Raw genomic sequence first — 17183 nt, 5'->3', positions numbered from 1 at the left:
GCTTGCATCCAGGAAGAGACCCACTGGGCATTCCCAACTGCACTACAAGGATGTCTGCATGAAGGACATGAAGGCACTTGATATCGTTACGGAGTCCTGAGAATGGCTTGCAGCTGACTGCACAAGATGGAGAAGCACCCTGAACTAACACCTCAAAACAGAGGAAAAGAAGCTGATGAGTGGTGCAGCAGACAAGGAGGCATAAAGGAAGTACAACAGTTCTAGCAAATCAACAACCACATACAGATGTGAACTCTGCAACCTGGACTGTCACTCCAGCATTGGTCTCTTCAGTCACAAGAGACATTGCTTCAGAGAAGCAGAAAGCCAGAACAACAAGGATACAACCCATGGTCAGCCATGACCAAAAAGGGCCTTACTATAAGGTTAACATGGAAGTTTTCATGAAATTTGCACTTAATATACTCAGTGATAAATACATTTGGCAAATTTGGTGGCTAACAGACACTTAGGAAGCACTTAAATGTGCCATATAAATGTAAGTTCTTGTTAGGATACATTTTCAACAGGGTTTCCATTCAGGCATTATTTAAATTAAATGCAAAGAGCACTCCAGTAACTTGCTACCATTCACGGATTGCTATATCCCTAATTTCCTGGGTCAACTTAATTAAGATTAGATTAGGTTAGATTCCCTACAGTGTGGAAACATGCCCTATGGCCCAACAGGTCCACACCGACCCTCCAAAGAGTAACCCACCCAAACCTCTGTTCCCTCTGACTAATGCGCCTAATTGACTATTTAAGCATGGCCAATTCACCTAACCTGCACATCTTTGGACTGTGGGAGGAAACCCACACAGACACGGAGAGAATGTGCAAACTCCACACAGACAGTCACCTGAGCTTGGAATTGAACCCAGGACCTTGGTGCTGTGAGGCGACAGTGCTAACCACTGAGCCACCATGCCACCCCAATATATAACGTATGTGAGATTGTAACTGAGGAGGACCTGGCATTACGATATTACTGTGTTGGGGAGGGCAGAAATCAATTGCTTTTAATCTATAATAGTAAAATGAGAGGAATTATGAATATTTTAGCATTTGCTAACACTGGACAGTAAGACATCTTGAGAACTCCACGATGGCATAGAATCGTACAATCCATGGCATGCAATCTGTAGGCAGTCAATTTTTTTTTACAATCCATTTTATAAATTCCTACTTTGGAAATATAATCAGTCTGACTCAAGATTGGAAAACATATGGACTCTAACCTCACACCTTTAATGGATTGTCTGAGCTGAGATGGTCACCTTTTTTAATAAAACCTAAAATTATCTCAGGAATCTGACTTGAAAGTAGTTCTGGGGTTTGCTTATTAATGAATCGAAACCTGTAACCCATTCTAAAAGATGAAAGACTTAAGAGCAAACTAGGTATGCTCTTTTGCTTTAAATTGTGTCCTATGAGCTTACTCCACTAGTTACCTGATGAAGGAGCAGTGCTGTAAAAGCTCGTATTTCCAAATAAACTGATTGGACTATAACCTGGTGTTGTGTGATTTTTAACTTTTTCAACCCCAGTCCAACACCAGCACTTCCACATCATAGAATTACAGTGAAGTGGCCCTTGAGCCCATCCAGACTGTACCACCAAAAAGATCTATACTACCTTCACTTTCCAGTGCTTGGCCCATAGCTTTGAATATCAAGACATTTCAAGTGCTTATCAAAGTACTTTTTAAAGGTTGTGTGGGTACCCACCTCTATTAACCTCCTAAATAGTGCATTCCTGACCTCTATCACTTTATGGGTGAAAAATATTTTCCTCAAGTCCCCTTCAAATCTCCTGCTTGTGCAATACATTCACAAACAAGATGTTGGTCTTGAACCTAGTGCAAATGTGTGTAACACTGAAAACTCTCTGTTGTGGAATTCCTACATAAATGAAAATAATAATAAAATTATTCACTCCAGGACATTCAGGATTGATAGGGGACAGAAGTGCTGGTGATAGTGGCACCTTATGTTGCATGTTAACTATAAGTATTCTTGCAGATGGCATAGCTCCCAATGCTTCCCTGGTGATTCTGAGCAAAGTTCTTCTGCTTAATCCAAGGTGATCTGCCTTTACCTTTAAATGTAGATGCAAAGCTGCTATTGCTTGACATAATCTGCCTTAGTAATATTTTACATATTTTTAGTCCAAAAACAGGTTTACAAAAATATAGTGTCAAAACATACTGGATCAAAGCCTTCTCTGCCATTCAGTATTGAGAAAGGTGGGGATAATTACAGAGGTTAATAAAGAAGACATTATTTTTCTCAGTTTTGGAGAAAGGTTTTAGCAGTCCAGCTCATAAAATTCCTTCCCAATCTGAGATGCTACTTTCAGAAGTGTGATAACTACAACAAAACTGGAGAACAAAAATTGGAGAATAAAGTACATCTCATAAAAATCTAACACCATATGACTTCAACATCTATAAAGTTGCATGCATACCTTCACCTTCCACTTAAGTAATTCTTAACAAATAGCAAACAATTCATGTTTAGCATTTAACTCACCTTATCAAAGTTCTGCATCTGTTCACGGTTGCTGAACCAAGATTCTTTGTCCTGGTTTGGCTGAATTACAAACACCTCATAATCTGCAAACATTTGAGTAAAACGATTGGCAAAGATTTCCCGGATCTGGATGTTAAGCTGATGAATCTTCAGCTCCTCCTTGTCACAATGAACCTTCAAATCTTTGTTACTTCCAGCTTCCTCTCTTACTTCCAGCTGCAAGAATATAACAAGAAATCAATCAATCATTTCTTAAGTTTACCACACACTGAAGCTACCTCGATGTCACTGCTGGAAATATTTAGCCATTGTTTCCGAGTAATGAATTTGTTGAAGGACTGTTATTCATTTAAAGGATAGCCAGTAGCATTTCTGACACTTGCAAACATTATATACAATTTTGAACTATACCACATATTGGCAGAAAAAGGTTCCATTGAGACAAAATGTTCAATCTGGATGAAAGATACATTTTACCTATTTTATGACATATCAACATCACACAACTCTCTGGACAAAAGTAGAACAATTTTGAGGTCATGTGAAAATTAACTTCTATTAAAACATAAAAGTTAAATGTGTAATATTTGTGACTGAACAAGATGACTAACTTGCTTTCCATTGATAAGGATGTGCTACATTCATTAAAATTAGTGAGAAAAAAATTAGAATTAAATAAAGCTTATATGAAACAAGATGTAGATAATTTCAAAGAAGAGCTGTTGCTATAAAAGCCAATTGATTCAATCAACACCGGTGAAATAAAGTTCCCATGTATCATTGTCAGAATAAAATAAATCACAGAAAATCTGATACCACAACAGAAGCAATGCAGAATTCAATGCTTTGCAATCAGTTACACATTCTTTTTCAGACAGTTTCCAAATACTTGCAAAATTATCTTTTTCTCTTGCAGCTTTTAATTAATAGCTTTCTTCACTTCAGGTCAAATGCAGAAGACTGGAATTTTTAAAAAAATTTCAAAGTGGAAACTGATGGTCTTCCAGTGTAACAAAAATTCAAACCATTCATATTCAAATATGTGTACTGAATACAATTCATAGTTCTGAATATTGATTAATTTTATTATTGATTAGATGATAGGAAAGAATAAATATCTTTAAGAAAATGCCAAGAACCTTTTAAAAAAATACTGAACAATTAAATTCAAACAGCCTTCATAAATTATTGATTAAATTTGGATTAGAGAGAGCACATAAAATTAAATTGAATTTAAATAGATCATATTTTTTCTCATTTAAATCCTCACAAATCTTGATTTGTTTATAGAATTGTGCACTTTCATTAAGGTGAAAAATCCAGGCTCCAATCATACGTCCTAATGGCTTTTTGTTCTCTGAATTCTTCATCTCTCTCTCTATCGCAACTCATCCCATATACCACCACCCACAATGATCCATAGTGCCAAGTTTTGCCAAGTTACAGGTACATAGACGCTACTCACACTCTGCCATCCAACTTACTGATTCTCACTTCTGAATCCAAACAGCAAATGTTGGCTGCTTCAAATGTGTGGGTGCAGAAAGAAATAACAGCCCAGCTGGCACAAACACAAATGTTTCAAGAGAAATCTCTAAATATTAATAAAAACAGAAATTGTTGATTTCCATTCTCAAAAAAAAGTACAGAGCTCAACTATTGCACGTCCACAATTGACCTAGCTACAGTTTACAGCTCAAACAGGCCTGAGTTATGTTTAAACGTTTGATACCAAGATAACACCATAAAGCCACTTATTGTAATACAGTTTGAGGGAAAAAGACACTTATTACAACCTTTTAAAAATACAAAATGTAATATCTCCACAGAGTTCGGTATCCCATCGCCCTTTATTTACACATCAACAGCCTTTGACTATAGTGCTGCCTCATACAGAATCAGGCACCAGAATGTCAGAATGTCTAACACTACACTTTTTATATGTCAGCTAGGGTTCCATGATTGGAGCTGTCAATCTGGTCCAGTCATGGAACTCATATTCTAGGAGGTCCAGCTGGCTAACTTTGTTGAACTGTCTATACATAATGACATTTTTATGATAAAAATAGTTGACAGCTGACATTGAACCAAAGTAGAAGCAGTGTCTTCTGCTGGTTAATAATAATACGTGCTACATAATTGCTTCCTTAAAAAAAGGATGTGTGATTTCTTAAACAACTATCAAAAAGTGATTCATAAAGTCCACAAACAACTATTGGCCAATATTGCTCTCAGGCCCATCTCCTCAAATTTTTCGTAAACGCATTCTCTAAACTGATCAGTCTCGAGTCCTGGCATATCATTATCGGGGGAGATTTTAGTTATGTCATGGTTCCCCCAGTAGACTGGTTGCCCAAAGGCCCCCCCCCGAAACCTTCTGTACAAACTAAACAATTAGTGGATCTGTGTGTGGAGTTAGGGCTGGTGGACATCTGGAGACATCTCTACCCTAACAGACAGGGATTTTACATTTTTTCCAATCCACACAGATGTCACACCAGGATTGATGTTTTTTTTATCCCCTTGGCAACCTTGGATTTGGTGGCACCTTGTATGATTGGTGATACTACCATGTCCAATCATGCTGCAGTGTGCCTGTTGGTTAAGATTAAAGATGTTACAATGGGTCGGAGGCACTGGCAAATGGATCCCTTTATCCTCAAGGAGTATTTCTCTAGGAATTTTCGGACGTTCCTAGACATTAATTCAGGTTAGTAGCCCATCCATTCTTTGGGAAACTGCCAAAGCCAGGGGTTAGTTATTTCCTACTTCCAGTAGGAAGCGGCAGAAAGGCAAGCAGCAACATCTCCACGCAGCATGATTGAAGGCAGCCGAGAAGACTTATTTTGACAGGCCCTCGTTGGTGAAGCTAGAGAGGATTACAGCGCTGCAGTTTGCATTGAATTCCATGCTCATGCAGAGAGCAAAGAAGGAGCTTATTTTCACAAAGCAAAGGTTATATGAGCATGGTGACAGGCCAGGAAAGATTAATGTGGCATTATTGTTTGATTATATGCTGATTTCTTCAAGGGGATTCCACTTTAAAGAATCTACACATTACACATCCTTCTGTCAGGGAAAAAGCAGGAGACATGGAAACAAGATGCCAACAACACATGGTGACAAGATGCAAACAATACATGGTGCTAAGGTTAGATAACTGTTTAAAGCTTTCAGTAGGATGCCATATCTGAAAGTTGCATAATGAAGTCACTAATGGTAGCCAGCAAGTTAAGAGGAATCTTGAGGAATCTCTTTTTGACCTTTAGATCATTGGTAACTATCAGTGTTTCAGAGTTCACGTAGATTGCTGAGTTCCCCAAACTGTTTGTGCACCTTCTAGGACAATGTTGAATTTACAAAAGGCAGTGTGAGCACAACTTTTCTCAGTAGACCTATGTGCAATGAGGGAGAGTGGATATGTAAGCCACCCATTGTACATTTTCCTCACTTGAATGGCAGGGCTCTCCTTTGAAAAAGTTGTACAGGGAATGAAGATTTCCAACTGCAGAATGATGTGCATAGTCCGTATACATTGTGTTTAACCTCAGGGGTGTCCACATGAAAATGTAACATCTTGGCTGCAGTCATGGAGTCAGAGTCATAGAGATGTACATCAACATTGTAGTTCAAAATTCCTCACAACTACCCACAGTCAAAAGTCCATCATTTGGGAGAGATGAAAAATGCTTGGTCACTACAACTTCTGTCATCCGCGGGATTCTGCTCATAATGTCATCCAGTATGGAAACTGATCCTTCGGCCCAACTAGTCCATGCTGACCATGTTCCCACCTGCCTGCGTATGGCCCATATCCCTCCAAACCTTTCTATTCATCAAATGTCTTTTAAACATTGTTACTGTAACTGCAACCACCACTTTCTCTGGCAGTTCATTCCACATACGAACTATTCTGTGTAAAAAGTTTCCCCTCATGTCTTTTTTAAAATCTTTTTCCTCTCACCTTAAAAATATGCTGCCTAGTTTTGAACTTCCCTATCAGAGGCAAATGTTCCCTGGTCATTCACTTTATCTATGCCTCTCATGATTTTATAGATCTCAATAAAGTTACCCCTCAACCTCACACACTGCAGTGAGAAAAGTCCCAGCCTTTCTCATCTATTTTTATATCTCAAATTCTCCATTCCTGGCAAAATCCCGGTAAATCTTTTCTGAACGCTCCAGATTAATAAAATCCTCCCTATAACAGGGCAACAAGAACTGCATGCACAGGACTCCAGAAGAGACCTTACCAATGTCCTGCACAGCCTCAACATGACATCCCAACTCCTGTACTCAAAAGGTCTGAGCTATGAAGATAAGCACCCTGTCTACCAGTGGCACAAATTTCAAAGCATTATGTACCTGAACCCTTCTCTCACATGGTTGTGATTTAAGCAGATCTGACACCAAAACTATAGTACAGCAGACATTTAATAGTGCAAGCAAACATATATTTCCAAAAGTAAAAAATTATTTACAGTGATGTTTCACCTGTGGCACCCTGAATATGTTTTCTTCCTCTGCCTCCTACTGCGTCAAGGTGCAGTCCAGATATCTGAAACTGGAGTGGAGGAATCTTGCTCTGAAGTTGGACCTGTTGGCAATGGATGAATGGGCAGATGTCCCCCAGTAACTTTGGGCTTACAGGATCAGGCCTGTTGAGAGCTGCCTGCCTAGAAGCAGGCTTACCCTCGTCAACTTGAAGGTTTTGGGATTATAATCAGTTTAGATTACTTACAGTGTGGAAACAGGCCCTTCGGCCAAACAAGTTCACACCGACCCTTAAAAGTGCAACCCACCCATATCCCTACATTTACCCCTTACCTAACACTACGGGCAATTTAGCATGGCCAATTCACCTGACCCGCACATCTTTGGATTGTGGGAGGAAACAGGAGCATCTGGAGGAAACCCACGCAGACACGGGGAGAACGTGCAAACTCCACACAGTCAGTCGCCTGAGTCGGGAATTGAACCCGGGTCTCAGGCGCTGTGAGGCAGCAGTGCTAACCACTGTGCCACCGTGCCGCCCACTTGTGGAGGGAATCTGCAGAGTCCTGAAAAGAAGCTTCGGGGGGGGTTCTTGTACACAGTTCCTCCTCCCCCTGGATGTCAACTGGCACCACAGCAGAAGGGGCACCTGGAGCGAGGTCAAGGTGCCTGATCTCCATTGTGCCTTGCCATAAATGCTGATCTCTTACAGTTAAAGCAATGACATTTAGGTCTGTTTGCATATCTGGCAGACACTGAAGTTGGCTTTCTATGGCATTCACCAACCTGCCCATGGATGTAGCCATACACATGATATATACATCACTTTACTGATAACTTTGACTCCTCCATATTTCAATGCAAATTACTAAATGCGCCTGACAATCTTGCCCATTGTCTTTGTGCAGTTCAACCAAGTCATTAATACTCAAGAACAGGAGATAGGCCCCTGCCTGAGGCTGAGCAGGTGCCTGGATCTCCAGTAGTCCTTTAAGTAGAAGAGAGTTGTGGTGTTTTAATCTTGATCAGCTGCAGCAACATATCAGTTATGTGCAAAACAAATGGTGCTCCTGAGTCTAATCTGGTTAGGATAGCCAGCAAGGTGAAAGTCTTGGAGCTGGTGAAAAGGTGAAACCCTTGCCCAAACACCCTCTAAAGTGTAAATAGTTTTCTCAAAAGGTGGAGGTGGACCCCAGGGTCTCTGGTGTTAGTCTATTTGCAGAAGTTCGCTGAGTGTCACTAATGCCTGTGTGAGACGAAAGGGATTTAGTTGTGTAAGAGGGATAGTATCAGTGTTAATGGGGCAGTAGGGTAGCATAGCATAATGAAGCGAACTGGTTTGTTGGTCATTTAAGTCTTCCTGCCCCCACATGAGCATAGTGCACGTCTCTAGCCAAATCCAGTACTCTGTCTTAACATGGAATGCGGAGCCTGTTGTTTGCCAACTCCTGACCCTTTCTGTACTTCTTGGCCCATTTGTAGACCATTTTTTGCTGAAGGGAAACTGGGTGCAGGATAAAATGATGGACGTAGTTGGAAGAGCATTTCATGATGAAGTATGAATAGGAGGGAGTAAAGTGTTCCCAAAGAGTAAACAGGAAGTGCAAAAGATAGGAGGGATTCACAATTTGGGAAGATGAGGGGGTGACAGCTGCTGAGTAGGCATGATGCATGCAATAGGGACAGTTGTGGTCCATTAGCCTTGGTAAGAGACATGTGCAGTGGCAGAGTTAGAATGAATGGTGGCCCTGCAAATGTGAGGTAGCAGAGAGAAGATGGTAGAACCTACCCTTGCAGAGTGCAGAAAAACATTATATTCCTTCCTGCACTGAAAAGTATTGTGCTTTATCTGGCACAAAGCACTGACCCAGCTGCAATTTGGGTCCAGTCCAACTTGGTCTGATGACATGGTCTCTCTCTCTCTGTTTCTCTCTCTCTCTGTCTCTCTCGCTGTCTCTCCTCCCCTACCCAACCACCAATGCCTTCATGTTCGATCTGTGAAGCTTTCGTTCCTCAGGGAGCAAGCTTTCCTTTCCTCAGCACCAAGTCCACAATGATAATGGCCAAGCACTATATTGTTAGCTCCTGGCTTGCAGCATCTGAAGTGGTATACAGCTGGGATTCAAAAACTGCACCAGGAGGGTCAAGCCAGAAGATCCCAAAAGTAGTGAGTATTTCTGCATCTAACCATGTGACCACCCACACAGCCACGAAAGTTCCTGGTTGCATAATTCATCAGATGAACAATGGTAGTTTATCCAAGGAAAGTCACTCCAAGACTTGGCAGACCAAGCACCATCAATCTCATTTGACAGAACACATTAACTGAAAATGTGAAAATTCCAGGTAAAGTTTGGGACGCAATTAAAAGATCTGTCAGTCATCGACTTCTATTTCATGAAATGGGATTTTTAAAAAAACAATCATAGAATTTGGGTGTTACCAGCTTGGCTAAGATTTATTACTCAATCCTGATGAAGGGCTCCTGCCCAAAACGTCACTTTCCCTGCTCCTCAGATGCTTCCTGACCTGCTGTGTTTTTCCAGCACCACTCTAATCTTAATTCTGATCTCCAGCATCTGCAGTCCTCACTTTCACCCAAGATTTATTACTTGCTCAATGGCAATGATGGTGAGCTGCTTTCTTGAATAGCAGCTGTCCATGGGGTGTCGGGACATCAGCAGTACTGCTCGAAAAGAAGATTCAGGATTTTGACCCAGTGATAATGAAGTAATAGAAATACAGTAAATTTGAGCCAGAGAAACTGCATATTTCAAATAGCTAACAAGTGCTTAGTCAGAGTAGCAATCAGAATTTTCAACTCACTATCACAGTCACCAGCTGCAAAACGTCAGAAAGAAAAGCTCAGTGTCTATTCTATTTTAAAACTCATAAATCACAAACCTGATGCAATTAGAAGGAGCAAAAGATAAAATCTTCATATATTATTGAAATTTCCACAAAAGCTAATCAATGCTCACATTATGAACACATGCTCATTTAATCAAAAAGCAACCACTAGATATCTTCAATATACCATTTCCTACTCTTGATTAGCAGTCAAATTGAATTGAGACATGATGGAAAAGTACAAATCTTGAGGTTGAATCATTTGCAACTCCAAATTTCATCACATTAACTTGTTTGAACTAAATACAGCACCTCAAAAGCAGAGCTTTTAATAGTATGTATGCCAGTAAGATTCATTAGCGGACATTGCAGGAGAACAAAACAGTATGCCTAATACCAAACCACCTTTTCTTAACAGTCTATATATTCCCCACTAATGACAGTCAGCACATAACTGCAAACCCTTTCTTCTTCCATTTTGTAAAAACTATTTTGCATTTTGATCACTAAGGGAAAAATTAAAAATAGCTCTCAAGGTAAAATAAAAACAAAACAAGCATTCATAAAGTTTGTAGTGTTTATATTTGATAAATAAGTATATCTAAGAATGAGTTTATTTTAGATTTTCAGTCATCGTTACCAGTCCACCTCTTCTTAACGGCCTAAATATTACACACCAACAATAGTCAAAACATATCTGCAAACCCTTTCTCCCCCCATTTCATTAAAACATTCTTGCATTCTAAATATTAGTAAGAGTTGAAGTAAAAATATTTCTCCAGACAAACTAAAAAAAGAAGGCATTTATACAGTTTCATCATTGTTATATTTGATAAATAAATATATCCATTAATGAGGTTATTTTAGATATTCACAGCCATCACTAGAAGACTATTAACTGTGAAATCAAATTAATTAGAGACTAACCTTCTCTAAACTCACACCAGTCCTTTTGACAAGAGCCTGCAATCTTGCTATGGTCTCATTTTCCTTTAGTAATTCGTAAGAGCTCAGTGCTGATCCAGCTACATTTCCATTCTTCTTATCATAGACCACATCGCTTCCTTTAAAATTCTTCAGCTTAGAGGCACTTTCACTGCAGTGCAGGTTCCCTTCAGGAGGAATCCCAAATGCCATTAAAACCTCAGAGATTTCTTGAATGAATTCTAGTTTATTTGGAAATTGTGGCAAGTCTTCTGGAAGTTCAATAAAATGGTTGTCTATGTCCACAAAGCACAGATTTGCCTGAAAAAAGTTCAATATATATTTAGGAAAATTTAAAACTGCTGTACTGTCAGAAATCTAGCATTGATAATGCTATAAGCACAAAGCAAAAAAATACATTGTCAACCATCAATGTCAAGTAGGGAACAGACAACAATGGTTAGTTTCTGGTGTTAGCCTCCTAAAGCTGGATTGCACCAATCAATATATTCCATTTTTTTTTGTCACAGTAACCTTTCTGGAAGCATGGATTATAAATACAGGATTTGGTTCAAACAACAAATGGCTAGCTAAAGTATTGGGCGGCACAATGGCTCAGTGGTTAGCAATGCTGCCTCACTGCACCAGGGACCCAGGTTTGATTCCTGCCTCAGGGAACTGTCCGTGTGGAGTTTGCACATTCTTCCAGTGTCTGCCTGTTTTTCCTCTGAGTGCTCCGGTTTCCTTCCACAATACAAGATGTCCAGGTCAAGTGAATTGGCCATGCTAAAGTGCCCATAGTGTTAGGTGCATTAGTTAGCGGTAAATATAGGGTAGGGGAATGGGTCTGGATGGGTTACTCTTCGGAGGGTCAGTATGGACTTGGGCCAACAGGCCAGTCCCCGTACTGTAGGGAAACTAATCTAATCTAAATCTATTCAGACTTGTACCAAAAATGGCAAGTTAGATTGCAATGCCATACAAATATACCTCAGTACCTTAATTAGGAATTAAGAAAAAAATGGATTTGAAGTAAAGAAAATTTCACTATAATGTTGAACAGTTCTAGTAGCCATATCAATCCAAAGATTGTCAGTTGTGATTGTAAGTGGCATTTCAACTTAACTGACCACATTTGATAAATTTAATTTGTCATTCATCTGATGCATCATCCTGGGAAAGGAACAAAATCTAGAAAAGAGTTGTATCTTATATTTTCATGGCCTAGAACCAGAGACATATGAAGGAAGTCAACTGAAATAGTCAAGAATCCTCATTTTTCCCTTGCAACCTTCATAATAGTATGCTGGTTTTCTTTACTGTCACTACTACATGCCCAAAATCATTTAGCCCCATGCTCCATTGGACTCCATAAACTACAAAAAAAAGGTGAAACAGGAAGTCTTGTATTTAGGTAGATGTTAGTTCCTAAATAAGCCTGCCTACTTTGTTAAAGCAATAAACAATTATTACCAGCTGTATCCCTACCCATTCCACACACCAACCCTCACCTGGAACGATGGGGGCATATTGTTTCAAGTACATCAATATAAAAGTTAATCTCTAGTAAAAATTAAACAAGTGATTTTAGTTTCAAAATTGCATCATTTGTTGCGTACATTATGTAAAAATTGACCTTGGATTCTCAAGGACCAAAGCCCAAACAATTCAGAACCAAAACTTGATTTTGGAGATGTTTAGAATGGCTTAAGACACTAAAATCACAAATTATTAAAATGTATTTCACACATTTATGGGATGGTGGGATTCTTCATACATTTTGGTTCGATGGCAGCATCTCCTTGTCTGTTTTTATACATCCTTCTATAAGTTAATGATCCAACTTAATATTAATGATTTAAATACTAACAAATATTAATAAATAAATGCATAAAACATATTTTGTTTTTATTTATTCAAATTATTACAATGATCAAGTTAATAATGACAAATCATGTAACAATTATTATTTATGGTTCATTAATTGAAAGACACAGAAGATTAATGTCATTTCAGCCAACAACAAACTCCTATTTAAGATAAAATGTCAGTTAAAAGTACAAATATAACAGCACTGAAATTCTGGTGGATCACAAAAACCATCAAGATGCCTTTGAGAAAGAATAACTGCATAGCTCTATTTAAACTGAAAGCTGTAATGTTCATTATAACAACAAAACTGTAACTGTGCAGCAGCAAGATAGATTAGTGGTTTTGAGAAAATGGTCCATGATTGGAGAAAGATATCCAAGCAATCCATGCCAAAGAATAAGCATATCAGAAAAACGATGTGACAGAACCATTTGACTCTATAGTCTCAGAAAATTGAAGAAAGAGTTGTGAATAAAAATTCAAGACATGGTTCATGAAAAGCCATGATCAAACATGCAGATTCAATAGACCGAATAGCCTAATTCTGGTCCTATATCTTATAGTCTGAGACATGATAAAATACTCAGTCAGAAATGTTTGCAGATGAGACTAAGGTGAGTGGTAGAGCAAAGTGTGCAGAGGACTGTGAAACTTTGCAGAGGGACATAGCTTAAGTGAGTGGGCAAAGGTTTGGCAGATGGAGTACAATATTAATAAATATGAAGTCATCCATTTTGATAGAAATAACAGTAAAAAGGACTATTATTTGAATGGTAAAAATTTGCAGCATGCGGCTGTGCAAAGGGACTTGGGTGTCCTTGTGCTTGAATCACAGAAGGTTGGTCTGCAGGTATAACAATTAAGAAGGCAAATGGAATTTTGTCCTTCATTGCTAAAGGGATTGAGTGTAAAAGCAGAGAGGTTATGTTGCAGCTGTACAGTACGCTGGTGAGACCACACCTGGAGTACTGCATGCAGATTTGATCTCCTTATTTGTGAAATGATATACTGGCATTAGAGGGGGTACAGAGGAGGTTCACTAGATTGATTCTGGAGTTGACTTATGAGGATAGACTAAGTAGCCTGGGCATATATTCATTAGAATTATGAAGATTGAGATGGGATCTTGTAGAAACAAATAAAATTAAGAAGGCAATAGATAAGATAGAAGTAGACAGGATGCTTCCACTGATGGGTGAAACTTGGACAAGAGAGCATAGCCTCAAACTTCGGGGGAGCAGATTTAAGAGTGAATTGAGAAGGAACATTTTCACCCAGAGGGTTGTGAATCTGTGGTACTCCCTGCCCAGTGAATAGTTGAGACTTCTTCATTGAATGGTTTTAAAGCTAAGATAGATAATTTTTTGAACAGTAAAGAAATTAAGGATTATGGTGAGAGGGCGGTTACGTGAAGCTGAGGCCATGAAAAGATCAGCCATAATCCTATTGAATGGTTGAGTGGGCTCAAAGGGCTAGATGGCCTAATCCTGCTCCTAATCCTTATGTTCTTATGAAAATTTCATAATATCTGCCAGCTGTACTTAAGGATAAACAACTCACCAGCCTCTACCAACTTGTGATTTGACATTAAAACAAATTATACTTATCAAGTGGCCTACATTAGAAACATGGATAAAATGCCAACAAAATCCAATATGCTAGAAAACAGGACTGTTAATGAGAGAAGACAAAAAAAGCACGTATATAGATAATTGGTCTCAAGATAATGCAGTTTATAGTGATTCCACCTTATATGGTAGGCAGCTCAGAATTTTAAAAAATCTTTCCTCAAAAATAAATTTCAGAAAAGTATCATCATCTGTATTCATAAATAAAGTTCAGAGAGAAGGATTTGTTGCCTTCAGCTCTATCCATTTAGTGGTTGGTTTGAAAATAAGGAATCATTTATTTCATACAGATAAGGAGAATGTTTTCTCTCAGAGGTCTTGAAACCCATTGCCTCAAAAGGTGGGTGGGAGCAGAGTCTTTGAATGTTTTTAAGGCAGAGGTGAATAGATTCTTAGTAAACAAGAGCATGAAAGGTATGAAGAGTAGGCAGGAATGTGGAGCTGAGATTACAATCAGATCAGCCATGATCTTCTTAAATGGTAAAGCAGGCTCCAAGAGTAAATGGCCTACTCTTGCTCCATTTTTGTTGTGCTTAACGAATGGATCAGAAAGAAGTGTGAAATGCGAGATCAAAAGATTTTACAAAGAAAAATATCTACATGTCTGGGACATGTTCAAATCCTGCTATCAACATTGTAATCAGTGATGCAAGATTGACAAACACCAATTTGGCAGCTATTTCTGGCAATCTTACAAGTATTCTTTGGCCCTTGGAATTTGTATAAAGCTTTCAAGGTCAGTAACTGAAAGAAAAGAAAACAATTGAATGGTGGGAGGCAAAGGGATATTCACCAAAAATAGATATATACAAATACATTCACTAGCAACATTGTGTCAATGAAATGTAGACAGATGGAATAAATTTAATTCCAACATAGATATTCTGCATTTTAGAAATGATACTTCGGCAATGTGCTCAATGATATTGACAACAATGATCTGTGGTGTGATGATACTGAAGTTACTACAAATGATGAAACGTGGAAATATAGAAAATACAAGAAACAACAGGCTTTTTGTCTTATTAAGATGGTCATTCAATACATTCATGGCTGATCCTCAGTAGTAGGGTGTGGAATGCACTGTCTGCAACAATAGTAAACTCACCAACTTTAAGGGCATTTAAATGGTCATTGGATAGGCATAAGGACAAGAATGGGCTTCAGATTGATTCCACAGGTGGACACAACACTGAGGGCCAAAGGGCCTGTATGCGCTGTGATGTTCTATCTTCTATAGTCTATCCTCTCTCTCAACACTACTCTCCTGCAATCTCCATACCCTCTGATACCTTTAGTGTCTAGAAATTAATTCAGTATATTCAATTATGTGGTGTTCACCAATTTATTTAGCATAGAATTCGCAGGTTCACCAGCCTCTGAAGACATTTCTTGTCATCTTTGTTCTAAATGGTCTACCCTGAAACCTGAGACAATGACCCTTTGTTCTAGAATCTCCCAGCCAGGGAAGGATAATATCTATATCCAGTCTGTCCAATCTTTCCAGAGTCTTGTGTGATTTAATAAGAGATTCTCATTTTCTAAATCCCAGTGAATATTCGGTACAATCATTCCTCATACAACAAACCTACTAACATAGGAATCAGTCTGGTGAACCTTTGTTGAAATCTCTCTATGGCAAATATATATTTCTAAGGTAAGCTGGATAATCTGTGCACAATCTTCCTGCTACGCACTCACCAAGGCACTATATAGTTGCAGTTAGACATCCTTGCTCCTGTACTCAAATTCTTTCACAATGAAGGCCAACAAACCACTTGCCTTCCCGCTTGCTTTGCCTGTATGCTTACTTTCAATGACTGGTTTATAAGGATACCATATGTCTTTACACATCAACACTTCCCAGTGGGGATTCAAGATGGCGGCAATCTGAATAGATCAGCCTTGCTGAGCTCTGTAATATTTATTTCACCTCCACCTTTTTTTTGGAAAAAAATATTGTTAAACAGTAAAACAACAGTTTAAATCCTTTTTCAAGCGTGTGAGAATGACTAAGGGAAAGCAAATAGCCAAGTCTCAACTCTTGAGGCACTTGAAAACAATGTGCAGCCTGAGACTGCAATTGGGGAAGCAGCTGCAGCTCCCTCTGTAGCGGTGAAAGAAATACCTGCACAGCAGAACATCGTGGAGGAACTTGGAGTGATCCAACAGTTGATCCAGAAGATGAGGGAGAGACTTATAATCCCATGCTGCAAAAGCACGAGGAGAAGTTGGAAGGACTTGGGAAGTGAGTTGAAGAGGTTGAGTGGCGGACTGCGGCATCAGAGATTGAGGTCAAGTCCTCAGCAGGACGAACCTAGGCTCTTGAGAAACAGGTTCGGGCCTTGACTGAGCAAGTCAATGACCTGGAAAATAGAGGTAGGAGGAAAAATATCCAAGTCGTTGGGCTGATGGTAGAAGCAGAAGGTGGGCAGCCAGCAAGTTTTGTTTGAAAACCTTTTGCCACAATTTCTTGGCTGGGATGCCAAGGCAGACCAGGTGAAGGTTGACAGAGCTCACCGGGTTACAGTGCACAGATTCAGTCAGGGTGAGCGCCCCCGCCCAGTTCTGATACGATTTCAATGTTACGGAGACAAGCAGTGTGTTATGGAAACCTTCTAGAAGAGATCCACAGGGAACTAAGATAATGTTTTTTCCAGGACTTTTCTGTGGTAGTGATTCATAAGAGTACTTGAAGTACTGTGTCCAGTTTTGGTCCCCACACCTCAGGAAGGACATACTGGCACTGGAACGTGTCCAGCGGAGATTCACACGGATGATCCCTGGACTGGTAGCTCTAACATACGAGGAACGGCAGAGGATCCTGGGATTGTATTCATTGGAGTTTAGAAGATTAAGGGGAGAGTTAATAGAAATTTAC

The 17183-nt window shown here is 39.3% G+C and overlaps 1 protein-coding gene across 3 annotated transcripts in view; it reads right to left on the bottom strand.

Annotated features, from left to right (window-relative positions):
- The window catches only part of dennd5a (DENN/MADD domain containing 5A), a 268461-nt gene that overhangs the window by 146999 nt on the left and 104279 nt on the right, over positions 1-17183 (bottom strand). For 2 of the 3 annotated variants that reach the window (XM_060838913.1, XM_060838914.1), the window contains 2 exons: positions 10806-11123; positions 2535-2750 (listed from right to left, as the gene is read on the bottom strand). In XM_060838913.1, coding sequence (XP_060694896.1) covers positions 2535-2750; positions 10806-11123 — 534 coding nt within the window. The remainder of the gene's footprint in view (positions 1-2534; positions 2751-10805; positions 11124-17183) is intronic. The other variant, XM_060838915.1, reaches the window with a different exon arrangement.

This window comes from Hemiscyllium ocellatum, chromosome 18, assembly GCF_020745735.1.
Source record: "Hemiscyllium ocellatum isolate sHemOce1 chromosome 18, sHemOce1.pat.X.cur, whole genome shotgun sequence".
Classification (NCBI taxonomy): domain Eukaryota; kingdom Metazoa; phylum Chordata; class Chondrichthyes; order Orectolobiformes; family Hemiscylliidae; genus Hemiscyllium; species Hemiscyllium ocellatum.
Note: the sequence above shows the minus strand (reverse complement) of the source record. Positions and strands in the feature narration are given on the sequence as shown.